This window comes from Protopterus annectens, chromosome 1.part2 (assembly GCF_019279795.1).
Source record: "Protopterus annectens isolate FY-2018-M chromosome 1.part2, PAN1.0, whole genome shotgun sequence".
Taxonomy (NCBI): Eukaryota; Metazoa; Chordata; order Ceratodontiformes; family Protopteridae; genus Protopterus; species Protopterus annectens.
This window is the reverse complement of record NC_056727.1, coordinates 902,467,349-902,486,452: the sequence shown is the minus strand read 5'-3', so window position 1 is coordinate 902,486,452 and position 19,104 is coordinate 902,467,349. Positions and strand designations below refer to the sequence as shown.

The 19,104-nt window shown below is 39.7% G+C and overlaps 1 protein-coding gene across 2 annotated transcripts in view; it reads right to left on the bottom strand.

The window, feature by feature from the left end:
* The window catches only part of CDC42BPA (CDC42 binding protein kinase alpha), a 3,351,611-nt gene that overhangs the window by 447,633 nt on the left and 2,884,874 nt on the right, over nucleotides 1–19,104 (bottom strand). For both annotated transcript variants that reach the window (XM_044059574.1, XM_044059584.1), the window contains exon 29: nucleotides 7,443–7,659. In XM_044059574.1, the coding sequence (XP_043915509.1) occupies nucleotides 7,443–7,659 (217 nt within the window). The remainder of the gene's footprint in view (nucleotides 1–7,442; nucleotides 7,660–19,104) is intronic.

Below are 19,104 nucleotides of genomic sequence, written 5' to 3'. Positions count from 1 at the left end.
ATTTAAAATGTTCCCCCGTCAGACTAAGGGTTTCACCAAATCAGATATCATCTAAAGCACAGCCCAAAGACAGATATTCCTCTTCTCCTACGTTGTCATCTAACAGACAAAAACATCTGAGTGGAGTACATGCAGTCTGGGTTTTCCTCTTCACTGCTATCCAAATCACATAAGAGGTCAAGTGCATGACTTCTTTTTCTATTGTTTAAGGGAAAAGTAACCAAAATGTATGGCTCCACATCTGAGGTGAAGGGGGAGGGGTGATGAGCCCCTTTACCATGCTGCCACATACTACTCTGTGAAACATTTATAGTCTCTAAAGGCCAGAGTACCCTAAGGATCTGACATTGGATATGCAGAAGGGAAATAAAGGTACTTTTCACATAACAAAATTTAGAAATTATCACTGGCTATTTCTGGAGTTGTTGAATCCTGTTCAAAAATGAAAGAAAATCTGGCAAGGAAGGATCTTCTCCTGTGGCCTTCACAATATGGTGGCCAGTGACAAATACCCATGTTACAGCAATTAGCTGTGGTTCAACAACAATCTCTACAGAAGTCTGGCAGGCTACAGGAAATGGAATATCACTGTTGGCCACTTGAAGTGCTTTGACAATTCATGGTACAAAGAATTAGGTGCCAGAGCTGAGAAAGTACAGTTGTGTACACCTACCATAAATGTAGATGTTCGAGTGTCTTCACTGTTGCAGTCATGATTGTAGGGTTCTCCCCTGCCGGCAGGCAGCCCTCGGTCGGCCAGAATCCCAAAGTCTGGGTCCGGCGTCGGCTGTTCAACCATGCTCCCTGACGTCAGAGCGCCAGGAGTATAAAGCCGACAGCCGACGCCATCATCTCCAGTTTTTCTTGCCCCAGATGTCAGGAGTCCCAAAATGAAAAAGGTCCCATAACCTTTGCAAATACACCTCAGAAGAATGGTGAAAAAAGGAAATACACAAAAGTAAAAATAAGAGGGGACTGGAGGGAGGGAAACCCAGACTGCAACAGTGAAGACACTCGAACATCTACATTTATGGTAGGTGTACACAACTGTACTATGTTCATCGTGTTTCACTGTTGCAGTCATGACTGTAGGGTAGAATCTCAAAGTTGAAAGAAAGGGAGGTGGTCATACAGAGGAAGGGGCGGCTAAAAGGCCCTGCAAGACTGCAGAGGCAAAGCCTGCCCTAGACTTAGAGTAGAGAGGTAGATTGTAGTGCTTAGAAAATGTATGCACTGAACTCCAAGTTGCAGCTTCCAAAATGTCCTTGGTAGGAACTCCCCTGAGGAAGGCCGCAGAAGTGGCAGCAGCTCTGGTGGAATGAGTCCGTATACTTCCTGGGATTTGTTTTCCATGGTGAGAATAACAAAATCTGATCATTTAGAAATGGTCAGTTTTGAAATGGCTTTACCTTGGGAACTTGAAGCATAAGAAACAAACAATTGTTCTGATTTTCTGATGTCCTTGGTTCTGTTCAGGTAAAAACGTAGCTGTCTGTGTACATCCAAGGAATGTAAGATCCTTTTTCCCCTTTATTTTGAGGAGTGGGGAAAAAGGTTGGCAAATGTATAGTTTGATTTAAAGCCACCTTGGAAACCACCTTAGGCATGAAGGTAGGATTAGTCCTCAAAGATACCCTGTCTTGATGAAAAATAATATAAGGTTCCACAGCCATAAGAGCTTGTAACTCTGAAACTCTCCTGGCAGAGGTTAGGGCTAACAGGATGGCTGTCTTCCAAGATAAAAACTAGATGTCAGAAGAGGCAGCAGGCTCAAAAGGAGGCAAGGTTAGTTTTTCCAAAACATAGTTGAGATCCCAAGCAAGAATAGGAGATCTAGGAGGTCTTAAGTTCTTAGCACCTCTGAGAAACTGTCGCATGAGCTGGTGGGAAAAGATTGGAGGGTCTGCATTATAATGCGCAGAAATAGCAGAGGCATGTATCTTAATAGAAGAGAAAGAGAGACCCTTATGTAAGAGATCTGTCAAGTAAAGTAAAATTAAAGGAATGTTAGGAAGAAGAGGATCAGAATCATGAGCCTGCATCCAGGAACAAAATCTTTTCCATTTTCCTACATAAGATTTTCTAGTACTAGGACATCTGGCTTCTAAAATGACATCCATAACCTGCTTGGGCAGTAAAGAAGAAATCAAAGGCCCTGGATTAACCAGGCCACCAGGCTGAGAGTTCTGACATGAGAGTGTAGAACCTGACCCTGATGTTGGGACAGAAGGTTCGGAGACTGAGGTAAAATCCAAGGGGGGTCCAGGCATAGGTTTTTTTAGAGTTGGATACCAAAACTGCCGAGGCAAATTTGGAGCCAGCAAGATTATCATCTTGGGCTTGTCCTGTTTTATCTTCAATAAAACCCGTGGAAGAAGAGGAAGAGGCGGAAAGGCATATCCCGAGAGGTTCCTCCAACTGAATGACAGAGCGTCCACTTTCCAAGCCTCTCTGTGGAAAGTCCTGGTGCAAAAATTCTGTAGTTGATGATTGAGATGGGATGCAAAGAGGTCTATGTGAGGACATCCCCAGACTGCTGTTATCATCCTGAATATTTTGGTGTCCAGCATCCACTCGTGTGGATCCGAAAGATTTCTGCTCAGACTGTCTGCCAGGAAGTTTTGTTTCCCTGGTAGAAACTGAGCTTGAAGATCCAGATTGCAAGCTAGAGCTGTGTTCCATAGATCCATGGCTAGTCTGCAAAGGGGGTAGGAATGAGATCCCCCATTGCTTGTTTATGTACCACATAACTGTGGTGTTGTCTGCCCGTATTAACAGTTGTCCTGGTTGTAAAAGATTCCTGAAGGCCAATAGAGCTTTCTGAACGGCTAACATTTCCTTTAAATTGATATGCAGGTGCTTCTGATCCTTTGTCCAAAGGCCCTGCAAACAATTGCCCTGAAAATGGGCTCCCCAAGCATAATCTGAGGCGTCCGTGGTTAGAATCTGAGAGGCAGGTGGCAGACGGAAGGGCTTCCCTTTGTTTAGGGCATAACAGTATATTTACAAGGGAATATCATGCCCTGGACCACCAAATAAATTCCTTTTGAAGGCAAGGAAGGACAGAGATCAGTATGTCTAAACTGTGGCAATGTTGAGACCATACACTTTTTAGGTACCACTGTATTTTCCTCATGTGTAGTCTTGCATATGGTACGAGAAGGATGCAGGAGGCCATGTAACCCAAAGCCTGCAGGAATTTCCTTGCAGACAGATGAGTTAAAGTTGCCAAGGTTCTGAAAGTTGAAGCCAGCTGTAACTGTTTTTCAGATGTCAGAAATGCCATCTGGGTTGTGGTGTTTAGAAGTGCACCCAGAAAAGTTATCTGGTGTGATGGTGTCAAATTTGACTTTTTTATGTTTACAGAGAATCCCAGGAACTTGAGGAGGTTCTGTACAAATTCTAGATGCTGGAGTAAGACATCCTTGCTGTCTGCCTGAATTAGACAATCGTCCAGATAAGGGTAAATTTGAATTCCCTTGAGTCTGCAGTAAGCTACTACTGGAGCCAGGCATTTGGTGAAGACCATGGGCACAGTAGACAATCCAAAGGGCAGCGCAGAGAATTGAAAGTGCCTCGATCCGGCTTTGAACCTGAGGTATTTTCTGCGATCCTGCCTGATGGGAATGTGTAAATATGCCTCCTTTCAATCCAAAGTTACCATCCATGCATTTTTGGACAGCATTGGAAGTAGCTGCTGTAGAGTAAGCATCTTGAATTTTGGAATCTCTAGAAAGGTGTTCAAGACCGACAGATCCAGAATGGGTCTCCATGAGTTTTGCTTCCTTGGGACTAGAAAGAGCCTTGAATAAAAACCTTTTCCCATCACTGAAAGAGGAACCAGTTCTATGGCATTCATAGCCAAAAGAGCTTCCACCTGGTTTAAGGCCTCTATCCATTGATGTTTTGGAAGGTCTGGCCATCCGCTTGGCCTTGGCAAGGTATGAAAATGGAATTTGTAACCTCTTAAAACCACATCCATAACCCACTTGTCTTGGGTTATTTGAGTCCAATTTTGATAAAAAAGAGAGAGTTTTCCTCCGAGAGGGGCTTCCAGGCAAGAAGTTCCTGTAGCCCAACAGAGGGAGTCATTGAGTTTGTTTCCTTTGAGATTATGACCTGTCCTCTCCTCCCCTAGGGGTGGAAGCAGTCCACTGTCTTGGTCTATAAGCAGCTTGTGTTTGAGGCCTCCCTCTGGAACGTCTATATCTACCCCTCTGAGGCCTGTCTGAAGTGGGAAAAGACCAATTTTTAGAAGGCCAATTCCTGCTAAATCTAGGAGGCTGTACTTGTAAGAAATCTTTAACTGTTTGCATGGATTTCGCCTTATCCTCCATCTTTTTAATCATCTCCAGCTTTTGATCCAGACAAAACATTATGCTGAACAGGAGCATCCAATAATTTAGCCTTTACTTGTTCAGGTAAATTTTGTTCCTTTAGCCATGCATGCCTTCTAATGACTGTGCCAGAGGCCGCAGCCCTAAAAGAAGCCTCCAAGGCATCAAATCCACAGTGTAAACCATGCTTCCCAACCTGTTCAGTGGCATGCAATAAGTCATGTAATTCCTTATCATCTGCACAGGCAGAAATGGAAGTAAGCTTTTGTTTTAAGACAGACAACAGAAATTGCTGGTATTTAAACACATGAAACTGACAGTTTAAAGCCCTGATGGACAAAGTAGCAGAAGTGTACACCTTTTTGCCCCATCTTTCTAAGGATCGAGAATCCTTTTCAGTAGGAATAGGATTTTTGGCAGAAGTGGCCTTAACTCCCTTAGGACCCTGAGAAATGGTTTCAGGGTCAGCAGAAGGGTTCTTGTATAAAAACTGATGGGAATCAGGAACCCTGTAATATCTATCAGGCTTAACAGGAGCAGGAGGAAAAGAGTCAGGGGTTAAGTTAGCCTCCGAAAAGGCATCATCCACAATATCCAAAACAGGAGGAATAGCCAGGGGTCTATGTTGGGGAAGAAGAAGAAATTCCCTCAGCCTTTTCTTGGATTCCGAATACTCCTGTCCTTCCCAGTGAAAATGTTCCCTCATTTCATGCAAAGTTTCCCCAAAAGAGAAATCCTCAGGGGGAGAAGCTGAAGGAATGGATTCTTCAGCATCAGAATCCTCATAAGGAGGGAAAGTATAATCCTGATTGGAAGAAGAAACTGAGGAAACAGAAGCCTGATCAGAGGAATCATAAGAAACATCCTGCCTTGGCCTTTTGTCTGGAGGGGGATGAGAACCCCTAATCATAGTAAGTAAGTCCTCCGCCATCTTGAGTAACTGTTTCTGTGACTTGGGAGCCGGTTCAGCAGAGGCCTGTGTAGAAGTCTTTGATTTTGAAGGAATCTTTGCCATTGTCTTTGTCTTTGCCTTTATTAGTAGCTGAGTAGGCCTGAAAACCCCTTCGGAAGCCGGTACAGCGGCTCCGGACCCATCCGAAGGAGCATTGTCCGAAGGTCCTGCAACAGAAATATTTAAAGGCCTGGTTGGCTCCTCATGAGAGTCCGTTTCGGCCGTCGGTTCTGAAATGGCCGACGACAGGGGCTGCAAAAGCGCCTCACTGACGACGGCCGAACCTGAAGCTGGCTCCGCTTGTGTGCTATCATCAAATTTGGACCTCGGAGGCCTGTCTTTATCCTTGCGACGTTTGTGAACTCCGGTAGCCGGAACCGTATCCGACGACATTTTGTAATTAAAGCGCCTACCGAAGTAATGAAAAGCAAAATCGTACCTTCGCTTAATTGTACGTTGATTGAATCTAGCACAAAACTGACAACTAGCTACGTCGTGGTCAGGGCCCAAGCAAGGAATACAGTAAGAATGAAAATCCTTATGAGGTATTTGCTTCCCACATGAAATACAATTATTAACTTTTTCTGACATCGGAGTGGAGCAAGAAAAAAGTTTCCCCAACGGGGTACTTAGCTTGAGTGGTTCAGTAAAATTCGTCAGGAGTCAGCCGACCGGCACTTGCGAACTGCTATCATCGCACGGCAAGAAAGACTGGAGAAGACGGCGTCGACTGTCGGCTTTATACTCCTGGCGCTCTGACGTCAGGGAGCATGGTTGAACAGCCAACGCCGGACCCAGACTTTGGGATTCTGGCCGACCGAGGGCTGCCTACCGGCAGGGGAGAACCCTACAGTCATGACTGCAACAGTGAAACACGATGAACATCTTACAAGCTTTGTAGCTCAACTGGGCAAAAGCTCATAGGCTTAGGTGTCATTCATATTCTTCCTGATTCTGCTGTTACCAACTATATAAGCTGTTCTGATTTCCTATGATGGTTAAGTTTGCCTGCGTGTTTTACTCTTTTTTTCACTCTCTCTTTTTTTTCAGACACAGCACAAGGAGTCATCCTTGTGACAAATCACTAAGGGACAGGAATCCTCAGGCTCAATATGAAGAGCTTTTGGTGCTCCCAGAAACCTATTTGGCTATTTTGTCCTACTCTTGAGAATCTTCTTTTTAAAATACAAGTATTTCTTACAAGTTTAAACAGCGTGATCTTCTCCTAGACAAAACAAACACTAAAGGTGATAATCCTCTGATGGAATCTGCTGACCACAGGCATATTTGCTTGTGATATTTTATGGGTAAATATCAGCCTTGAAAAAAATCACTAACAGGACATTCAAAAGAAGCAAACTTCACAAACTTTACTACTTCACAATATAAGCTGCAAACATTTATCACAAAGAAGGATTTTTTTTCGTAAAAGGGTACTTAACACTCTGAAAGTCACCAAAATGAAAATAAGAGAATGACTACTGAATCCTATGATAACAGTATAAAATAACTTAAGTAGTGGCAGGTTACTCTCTCCTTTTTAAATGGTGCACTACTGATGTCCCTTGTGCGGGTAGATCAGCCCATTCTGAGGATGTCCAAATCTATGGATGTTAGCCAGAAACATGGATACCTCAGCTGTCTGTGGTTAACTACCATACACGAATCATACTGCAGCAGTGATCTCCATGATGAATATCAGCAATGACAATAACTCAGACAACTTGAGAATAGTGATAAGAAAATGCTTACTTCAAAGTTTTTCTTCAGTATGGTTACAGTACTTCCACTGTTCAGACTAGAAAGTGGTGTATAGATAACACAGAAGACAAAAAATATAGCACTTTTAAAGCACGTAGTCATAAAACTTAGGCTACTTTCATTTTACCAGAGTAAACAGCTAATGAGTTTAAGACCAACAACAAAAATATATTTCAGAATATGTAACAGCTCTTCAAACTGTATAGTTATGATACCCATAAAGTTTAAGCACAAACATTATTTGAATAAAGAACTTGTACAACAGCACTTATGTCAAGGGTTGCAAACCTGTTATGACTTAGCTTATCAAGAATATGGTGAAAATGTACAAGCAACTATAAGTGTAAACTTCTGTTTCCTATCACCAAATATTAGAACACTTTAATGCATACCCAAAATGGCAGCTGACTGTGTAGTTTTGATGAGTGGAAGAGTGCTGTCATATGCCTCTTTCGGAATGTAGACAGAGCGGTCCTTTAGTTTGTTCTTTTTTAGGATCCTGTGCAATTCATTCAGTACGCCAACCCACTTATTCTTCTCATTCTCACTGTCTGCCAGAACTAGAATTGAGCACTTGTTACTAGATGTGGAGAGCTGGGAGGCAGTAACCTGAAAAAAAGCATGCAGAACATTGTATGAGATTCAGTGTAATGTTCATAAAAAGTATGGCAAACCAAAAAAACAGGTACGGCAAAATAAAAACCTAAAGCTACATATTTAACATTTGATGTGCCAGAGTACATTTATTGCAAACTACTTTCTATTTCCTCAGTCTGAGTGAGAGCTTTACAATCTCATGCAACAGGGATCTGAAAACGTGGCCTGCTATGACAACTAAACGAGAAGTCTACCTAGTATTATGTGATAGCCAGTAGTATTTGCCAGCTCGGTAACCTTCACCATATTTGTTTGGAAAGTTATAAAGTAAGACAAAATAGAAAAGTAAGGATGCTGTTATCAAAACAAGGACAGACATGTTATAAAAGGTATAATCAAATGTTAAAAATCAAACTCTGAACAGAGAAAAAAGTAATGAATTAAAGTAAAACAAGGTTTATTTCTGGAAAAAGCATATTAGATAAACGAGAGGTAAACAGGCAATGATCTTAAGGGAAGTAATCTTTTAAATGTCTGGCTCTGTTAGGAAAAGATAATACTTAAAACTAAAACACCCTATGAATGAAAATGAACAATTTGCAAAACTGAAATTAACTGCATAGTTCCCCAGAGAACCCTGCATTAACAGATAGAATTCTGACTCAAAAGGCTATTAAACTCTCTCTTACTCATCAAATAAAAGAAATCTCAGAAACACCATTGCCTATAGGAATGAAAATAGCTAGGGACTTCCAAAATGCCTGCACAACGAGTAACAGCTCGACTCTAGCTCTCTCTATGTGAAAACATAAACTCAACAGAAAAGGCCATTTGACTTTTGTGTTTATAGGCAAATTTCAGTATCTGGCTAGTAAGTGCACTGCCTAGATACCAGGAAAAAAGAAATACAGAGCACCTGGAAAAAATCAGCTACAAAAAGTGAGGAAAAAACACAGACTGGGGAAAGTTTTGTGGCTGTTCAGCAAAAAGCAATGCAACTTCCAGACATGATTTCCAGTAACCTACAGGATGATGTAAGACAACTGCACACAGACTTGGTTAACATAAAGAAAACAAAGATGGCGCATGTTAACACAAACAACAAAAGGCTGGAAAAATGGAAGAAGCTTTAATTTTTAAACAGATATTCAGATGAGGTGACAAAGCTGCAAAATCAGAGGCTGAAATGAAGAAAAGGCTGGCTGAATATGAGACTGCTCAGGAAGACAAGTTTTAAAAAAATAACAGAATTAGAGGACAGAGGATGCAGGGAAAACCTGAGATTTTCAGCTATACCAGAGAAGCTGGAAGGAACAGATTGCATTAATTTTATGAACACACAAATAAGCAGCTGGACTGACATTCCACAGCAGGAGCTGTTAGTTGAAAGTGTACATTGTGCGTATGCTCCAAACCTGGCTATAAGGAAAGCAACCTAAACCTTTAATAGTAAAGATAAAATCCTACCAGCAGGAGTTGTTTCTGACAAAACTGTGGCAAAAGGACAAAATACTAAAAGTGGGAGTGTTTGTGGAGAATGATTACTTGTACACCAGGCAAAAGAGGAGTAAATTTGTTCCACTATTTAGGGAATATTGAGATGCAGATGTGAGATTCAAACTGCTGTACCCAACTGTCTTCAAAAAGTATTCTTCCCTGGAGAAAATCATTGTTTTGATGAAGTACATGCTGAGGAGGAAAAACAGAAGTTTGTCCAACAAAAAGTGTGCTGTGAAACAGAAGGTGATTCTGCTTTTTGTTCTTATGGTAATAAAGACCACAGAGAGACTATACCTGTGAAACCTTTTCCACTGTTTCAATAGAAAATATTAGAGAGAAGGAAGGAAGGAAGCACAAGAGCTGACTAGAAGAATTGAGAGCATGTTGGAAATGAAGCAAAGGCAGGATTTGGGAGATGTAGATAAACAGTAATAAAACCAGTAACTTGATGAGGGATTACAATGCAATAACTATATTTGTGAAATATGACAGAACAAGAAAATCTGGAAATATTCGACTTTTTTCAGAATTTGTTGGACTTGTGGGAGACTCTAAATTATATGCACTACTTCATGTCAATGTTCAGAAAAATGCTTTGGAAAGGGAAGAGAGGGGAGAAAGTTCCACTGAAGGCGAATGGCCAAGGTACCAGAACGTATGATCGTACAATAAAAGAAAATCTACATCTTTTGAGCATTGTTCATCTCTGGGTTTACTTCTTTTAATGTCTTTTTGAAGTCAAGTGAAGGTTTTTTGGTTGGTGGTTGTATTTGTGTGTCCCTTCTCTCTTAACCCTTGCTCACTTTTAAGAAATGTAGGCACTGAAATAAAAAAAAAAAAGCCTGGTTAAAAGAGCATGACGAAAGAAAAATGTGGTTTTTCTCATTCTTGCATGGGGGAATGACTGGATTAAGGACCTTAGATAGAATACATTTTAAGCAAAAGAAAGTAAATGAAAAAGGATATTGAATATTATGAGGCTTTTTTCTAGCAAATTAATGTATGATTAGTAGCAATTCTGTACCTGGCCATCATGTTTCCATGGAAACAATCTGATAGAGAGAGAGAGACTGTCTGGTTCTCTTGTCTCCACGGAGACAATCTGATAAAAAAAATTGGTTACAGTCTAGAATAATGATTGGCTGGGGGGAGGGAGACAAACTGGCTAGGAAATGTTCTCTGAAAGCATTCAAGGGTTTTCCCAGCTGGGAGAACTATAAAGATTAAGATAAAATCGGTTAGCACTTAGTAAAAACACAGGCTGCACCATGCATCTTAGCATGGATAACCTTTATTTTAGGTTAACTCAAGTTTTGAGTGTGGCTGACAGTTTGGGACATTTGTTCCTATTAGGACGGAAAAATGTCAATATTTGAAGATGTACATAGTTTTGTGTGTTAGTATTAAATTAATAGGTTTTAGGGGGTACTGGGGTTAGTTTGTTTTTTGTTTGAGGGCCTTCAATAAAACCAAAAGTTTTGTAAGATGTAGCACAGGCTCAAATGGATATGGCAAGAAACAACTATTTAAAAGTTCAACCTGCCAAACAGTGTATGCAAGTAACACAAAAGCTGGAACTAGACATTTAACAAAAAAGGTGTTATACATAAAAGGTAGAATAATAACTTTTAATAAAATGATGCTTTCTGTAATGTCTTTCAATGTTAATGGTATCACAAACAAACACAAAAAAGAAAGAAAAGTGAACTGTATTAAAATGTAGAGGGCAAATAGCTATGTTACAGGAGACACACATGGAAAGAACTGAACTTGTGAATTTGATAAAGAAAGGTTTTCAGGATGGTTATTCAGTGGAATATCTGAGACAAAGGAAAAGAGGAGTACATATTTTAATTGCAAGAGGAGCTCCAATAGTAATAGAAGAGGATAAAAAAATATAACAATGACTTATTTGTAGTGCTAGGGAGCTACTGGCAAGGGAGGAGGATTACACTGATATGCATTTATATTCCACCTAAAACTGCTATAATGTAGCTTAAGAAAATGTTGGGAGAAATAATCAGTTTTCAGCAAGGAATATTACTTATAGGTGGGGACTGGAATTGATCTGCATCAGTGAAGATGTGTCTGGGGGCCCAGAATGGAAAGTATAACAAAGGAGGGTAATTTTTGAAGAAATTTAAGAAAATATTTGATATGGAAGATGTGAATTCAGTAACAGGAGTTCGGAGTAAATTTACAGATTAATCCCCAAGATATATAAACTGGGCTAGGCTAGACAGAATTTAAATTTCACAGGAACATGTGCATTTATTTGAAGATATTGATACACATCCAATAACTATTACAGCTCATGCGCCAATAATAACCAAAATAAAAACACAGGGTAATGAAATAAAAATGAGACACTGTTGCTTTCCCACCTATCTGTTGAAAAAAGAGGAATTTAAGGAATGAGTAGTGGAGATTATTCAGGAGCTATTCAAGAGGATAGAAATTACTTCTGAAAATAAGGTTAGGAATTGGGATAAAATTCAGGTGGAAATGAAAGAAAGGGAGCTGTGGTTAAGAAGTAACAAAAATTATTTAGAGGGGCTGACAAATGTTAACATATTGCAGAACAGGGGGAATCTCACAGAACAAGAACAGGATCAACTGCAGAATACTAAGCAGAAAATAAGGGATTACCTCGATAATACACACGAATTTAGAAAGACTGCTGTTAATCAACTGTTTTTTGATAATACTACTAAAGCACAAAAACTTTCAGCACAACAACTCAGGCAACAGAAAGTAGAAAGGGCTGTCACCAAGCTTAGGGAGCCTATAACAAAGGAAGTTAACAAGAGATCCTCTTGTGGTATTAGAGATATTTCAGAGATTCTATGAAAATCTGTACAAAGCAGAAAAATATGGAAATCAAGAAAAGATACAAATGGAAATGTTTATGGAAGAATTAAATATGTCAAGGTTAGAGGTAGATGAGGCTCAATTACTAGCAGTTAGAATAGGAGGATGGGGGGGAGTTGTCACACAAAACGTAGATGAGCCACCCCTGAAAGCCTCCAGAAACACTGACTCTTCAGGAGATGGAGTTTGGGATGACCAGACACCTCTCCACCTAGGAATTTCCATGATGTCCTTGAAGGAAACATCATCAGGTGGCAATCTGGGAGATCCTTCTTCTTCATCAAAGTCGGTGTCCTCCATGACATTCTCTATAGGGAAGTCTATATGTCTTCTCTTGCACATCCTCTTCCAAGGTACCTCCTCCATGGGGTGTTCTGGGGAGGTGTTGGAAGAGGTGGTAATCCCTCTGGGGAACATGTGTGAAGACCCTCCAGAATTGGCTGACCCATAGGAACAGTGATTATGGGCTCAGAGCTCGGATCCAAAGACAGGTGGGACATAGGACCCGAGATTCAAGAAGATGGTTCCCTAAGAGTAGAGAAAGCCCTTTCTACAACATGGAAGACTGCTGGACCTGGAGAAACCCATCTCCCCTCTCTTGGAGCCAAAGCAACCAAGGAAGGGAAGTTGGGGCCAGCCCCAGATCCACACCAACCAGAGAGTATCAGAACCGAGCTGTCCACAGCCAAGGCACTCAGAAGAAGGGACGGATCCGATAAAACAGGAACCAATCCCTGCCCCTCAGACCTGGCGCAGACCTCTCGGATCTAAGGCCAGCTCTGATCTAAAGACACTGGAACAGGACTGGTCAGTAGCACTGTCAGATCCTCCTTGGATCAGATGCTGAACCTCTTGGGCATCTAGGAACCTGGGGCTCAGAAGCCGAGGGTCGGATCAGAGAAGGAGATCATCTCTTTTTGGCAGCTGTGCTCCCAGAGCTGGTAGAGGACTGAGCTGGTATGACCCCCTCATTTGAATTTGAGCTCCAAGAAATCTCCACATCATCCTGTCCATGTCTGCTTCACAGCAACTCCTAGAAGACCTAGAGGAGGTAGTGGAAGTTGGCCTAGAGTGCTTTGTTGGAGTTTGGAAAAGCTGGGTGGGCAGGGTTGGAGACACTGGCTTTAAAATTAGCTCAGGTGTGTGGCCTCTGGTCATCGGATTTGAGGCAAAGACAGACAGAATTGATGAAGTGGCGGCCGGGGCTAAGACCGTTGGATCTGTGGAGTGTATAGAATCCAAGGCCAGCCGACATTTATCAGATCTGAGGGAATGGGATCTGAAACTTGTTTTGTCTTTTCAGGTAGCTCAGAGAAGGCAGTCAGAGACTAATGGCGCAGTTTCCTAGACTCTGATACCATCAGAGACTGCTTGGGGGGGGGGGTTCTATGGTCCAAGACAGCTCTCGGATTAATGGTAGCACATATGGTGCAAGGAGTATCCATCCAGGTGGGCTGCTCCTAACCAGTATACACACTTCTTGTGGGCATCGGAGTTGGGGATCTTATGCCTACAAGAAGTGCACATTTTGAATTCAGTAGGTTTATCTGACTTGTCTAACATATTATTTATTTACTTTTAAACAAGAACAAGCTTAAAGTACCACAACAAGTTTTATATAAGGACGAAACTTTAAACTTTTATTTTAACTTTCAACTGTAAAACCTAAGTTTAAAACTACCAACACTACTTACTAATAACTATGACAATTAAGCTATCCAACTATTTAACTAAGATATGTCTAAGATACATACATACATACACACACACACACACACACACACACACACACACACACACACACACACATGTCCAAAATGAGATTTATATTACAGGAGTATATAAACCCTAACTCCTGCAAAAATGCTAAAGGGAGGAGCAAAGAACTCTCTTTGAAGCAGAAAACACACAGGGAAAAGGACATTTCTCAGACATCTACATGAGCAAGTTTGATTATTTAATTGGTTTTTAAACATGCGACCTTTTAGAGTTTTAAATACAAGTTCAGTTTGTAAGTTTAACATTGCCTGATGAAGCCTGTTGATGAAAGTTTTATACTTTAAACTGACAGTTTGACTACAAAAATTAGCATCAGTGAGAATTGGCAATATGTGCAACAATGTTATTTACTTAAGTGTTCATGTGGATAATAGTTGTGCTGTTTATGAATGGCCCACTATGTGGAGTTGCAGACTTCTTTGTGACTGTATAACTGTGGAGATGGTACATAAAAGTAAGGGACCATAGCGGTGGAATACATACATACCAATATTTCAAGTATGGGCAATAATGCCCTTCTAGCCTGCCAATTACCAAAACAGCTGGCTCCCATAACAAGGGTCCAGCTGTTCTTAAAAAATATCAAACATCTAAACTAGTGCTTGCTTTAATGTAATCTGGTAGTCTATTTCATGAATCAGTTACTGTCTCAGAGAAACAATCAGTATATTTTAATTCCTATAGAATCTTCTACACAGATTGTCTGATAATTCTCTACTACTTTTTGATTACCCACACATCCCCAGAGGTAGTTGTCTTTAAATGCCGTATATACCTGAATAAGGCCTCCTCTTAAATATCTATATGAGACACTGTACAAAGTTCAGATATTTTGTCTTTCATAATAAGTTACATTTTCACATCCACGGATACCCTTGTTATATTTCTGTTGTACTCTTTCCAGTTTACTCATGCTTGTTTTCTTTTAGGGTTTCCATACTGTTATTCTATACTCAAATTAGGGTCTAATGTAACTAACAAACAATGACTTCACCATTTCTGATTTCCTAGATTTTATAAATCTTTTTATACAACCTACAGTTCTATAACCATCATTAACCAATTGATTGATATGATTATAAAAACTCAAAGCTGCATCTACCCATATATCAGGTCCTTAAAAGAATCTACAGTTTCAATCACTGCATGCTGTATTAAATATTCACCTTTCAGTTTATGTCTCCCAAATCTCATATGCTTAGTTTTTGAATTTTTGATGTATTTATCAGCATATTACTCGTCTGTGCCCAAATGGTCAATTTAGTCAAGTTTGTTTGCAGGCATGCCCCATCTGTAACACACTTAATCAGTTTATCCATTTTCAAGTCATTTGCATACAGACTGTAGAACCACTCAGATGAAAGAGAGATCTGAAAGATATAATCTAAAAATGTATGGGGGCCTAGGTTAAAGTCCTGCAGGACACTCTGACTGTATCCTTGAATTTCACCTGTCCTGTTGCTGTATGATACCTGCCATGTCCTATTTGTAAGCCATGCAACTATCCATCTCATCAAAAAGACATCAATACCTACTTGTTCTAATTTACCGATCAGTGTTTTGTGTATGACTATCAAATGCAGGTGTTAAATTGATATAAATTACATTAGAGCAAACGTTTTTATTCACAACTGCTATTTCACTGTTAAAGAACAACATGTTACAGGTGGTAATACACCTACTTTCAAAATATGCATGCTGATATATGGTTTCAAGTCTCACCCCTTCCAATTCTAACAACAATTTATCCAATATAACCTTCTCCATTATTTTTCCACAACATGAACGTAAACTTATGGGTCTACTCGATTCTGGATTTGTCCTATACCACTTTCCCATAAATGCAGGTTTAACAAGTGGATGTCTACAATCTTTATTTTTAAACAAGAAAAATATTTATTAAATTATCATGTATGACATAGGCCATGTTACATTTATATGAATGACAATAAACCATAGGCCATGTTACATTTATATGAATGACAATAAACCATAGTGACACAATCTCACTTGCAAACATTATACATTCCAAACAAGTGTGACACAACTCTAGCTGCAAACACTATACACCACTTTTAACATATCCAGCCATTGTTAGTCAACCATTACATAGCTCATTCAAATCCTGCTTTCTTTTAAGTCTCTTTCCTCCTCTGCGTGTACTGATTCCACAGTTCCCATTTTTTTGCTATGTAATTTGCTCCTAAAGATCTCAGTTCCAGTTGTTTTAACTCTGATACTATCTTCACTACTTTTAGTAAAGTTGGTTTAGACTTTGGTTTCCATTTTCTAGTAACTGCTTTTTTGGCAGCCATCATAATTAGACTCAGCAAGGCCTTACTATGTCTAGGCCATTCTGAGTTTATCATAGCGCAAAAAAATATTTCCCTAGTCACTCCAACTTGCTCACTCAGCATCTTCGACAAAGCAGTATGCAGGGAATCTTTAAATTCTACTAACTCATTACACTCCCAGAAAATATGTTCTCAGTTACCTCTTTGTGCCCCATCACACCTCCAACATTTGCTGTCTACCTGAGGAAAAACTCTTTGAAGTCTGCTTGGGGTACAAAAATATCTATGTAAGCACCTCCAGGCAAAGATCCAAAATCTTCTAGATTTTATTGCATATTTGGGAGACATACATTTATCCCTCCATTGTTTCTTTGTGAATTGCTTATCTGTTCCCAGTCCTTCACAACCTACTATGATTGATTCTTATAGTTATCATGCAATAGTTTATATGCACTACTAATGATTCAGTTCTTAATGGTAACTTCTGCTCTAGATTCTTCTACAAACTCTACCAGTGCTGGTCTTTCGTTTAAGACCTCCCTATTTCTTTCTCTTTGCCTACACTCTGATATCAATCCTTGATATGGAAGGCAATTTCTAACCTGAAGTCCAAATAATTTCTTGACATCTTCCCATTCTATTACTTTTCCCCTCTCTAATTATTTGCTCCCAGTACCTTGGCTCCTTTGCCAGTCTTATCCAATACATTCCTACCCCTTCTTGCCTATTGTCTGTATCTTTATTGAAGTCATCCCTATTGGCAGAATCTCCTTTCTCCAGTCCCTTGTTGGCTTAGAAGACCTTCTGCTACTTTATGAATATTATATTTTGTATGCTTACTGTTGTTCTCCTTAAAGGTCTTTATCCAAAATCCCAGTCTCTCCCTGTTACTTGGGCTTCCACCCTGTTTCATCATCATCTCTGTGCACTTTGAATTATAGTTTTCTGCTTGTGCTATGTATAGCAGCCTTAACTTTGTTGCTCTGAACTGCTCCTTCAATGTGGGTAATCCCAATCCGCCCTGTTGTATTGGAAGAATAAGCTCATCCCACTTGACTCTTGCAGTCTTCCCCTCCCACATAAAATCTTTCAGCTCTCTATTAATTGCTATCCACAACTTCTCCTCTGGTTGATAAAAATATGCTTGACCAGTGTATATGACTAAAGAGACTAAAAACATTTTAATTGCTTGTACCTTACCATCAATATCCATATAACAGAGCTTCCATTTTCTCAGTTTTTGCATTATGTTTTGTTTTGCCTCTTCCCCACATATCCTTAAGCTGCCACACCAGTATCATTTTAATCCATACTCGTAAATACTTCATTTTATCATGTCCCCATATCATTTTATCATGTCCCCATAAATATGGATATTGCTGAGCCAGTTCATATGAGGATACATAATTTAACGCTACTGCTTTTGTTTTTGCTTCATTAATTTTGTACCCCGAAAAGGTTTGAATTTCTCTCAATATGCTCCACAACACTGTAATGCCTCTCTCTGGTTTTGTCAAGTATAAAATAATGTTATCTGCAAATAGAGCCAACTTTTCTTGACTACCATACCAATTATATCCTTGCACCTCTGAGTCCCTTATTTGCATTGCCAATGGTTCTAAATATAATACAAACAACAAAGGGGAGAGATGACACCCCTGCCTGGTTCCTCTGCTCTAGTAGACATTATCAGAGAGGACCCCACCCACTTTAATTTTCACCTCTGATCCTTCATGTATTCTCTTAATCAACCTTATAATTTTATCAGGGAATGCAAATACTTCCATTTCTCTTCTCATAAAATCCCAGATTACTCTGTCAAAAGCTTTTTCTGCATCAACACACCAGCAACAGCAGTATTTGCTTATATTCTGCTTCCCTTTGGACCATCACTGTTCTGTTTATGTTGTCAAATGTTTTCCTCCCCTCCATAAATCCACACTGATTCATATTTATCAATTTTGGCATCACTTTTGCCATTTTTAGCCATTACAGACATAGACCCTTTATAATCATGATTTGGTATTGAAATGGGCCTGAATGAAGCTGGAGCTGACGGATCTTTACCCTCTTTAGGTATTACAGCTACTACCACTTTCTTCCAGGAAGTGGCTGCTTCTCTTCCTCTTAAAATAATGTAAAACAAAACCTTCCAGATCTTCATCATTTTTTCCCTCCTAGCTTTCCAACTTCCACAGGAATACTACCTAATCCTGGGGACTTTCCTGCAGATTGGTTATACATCACCATTTTTATCTCATCTTCTCCTATCCTGTTAGTAATTGGCATATTTAAATCTTCTAAAACACAAAACACTGCCTTTGGAATACCAGTAGCAGAAATGAGCAGTCTGTAGGTGTAATCCCAAATTCTTTAATAAATCATAGCAAGTAAAACATAACACTTTAGCACTTTTGTTCAAACACCTTGAGAAGTACACCTACGGACTATTCATTTCTGCTTCTGGTGTTGCGAAAGCAGTGTTTTGTGTTTTAGTAGTACCTGACTCTGCTTTTGTGCCACCTTTTGTTTTTATATATTTAATTCTTCCATAAACATTTCCACTTGTACCTCTTCTTGATTTCTATATTTCTCTGCTTTATACATACTTTCATAGAATTTCTGAAACATTTGTAATACTTCTACAGTATCCCTAGATATCCTCCTTGTAATAGGCTCCCTAAGCTTGGTGACAGCCCTTTCTACTTTCTGTTGTATGAGTAGTTGTGCTAAAAGTTTTTGTGCTCTACAGTTATCACCAAAAAGCAGTTGCTTAACAGCAATCTTTCTAAACTCATGCATATTATCAAGGTAGTCCCTTATTTTCTGTTTAGCATTCTGTAGTTGTTGTTGTTCTTGTTCTGTGAGATTCCCCCTATTTTGCAATACTTTTATATTTGTCAGTCTCTAAATAATTCTTGTTACTTCTTAACCATATTTCCCTTTCTTTTATTTTCACCCTATTTTTTAATTCTATTTTAATTTGATCCCACTCCCTAGCTATACTTTCAGA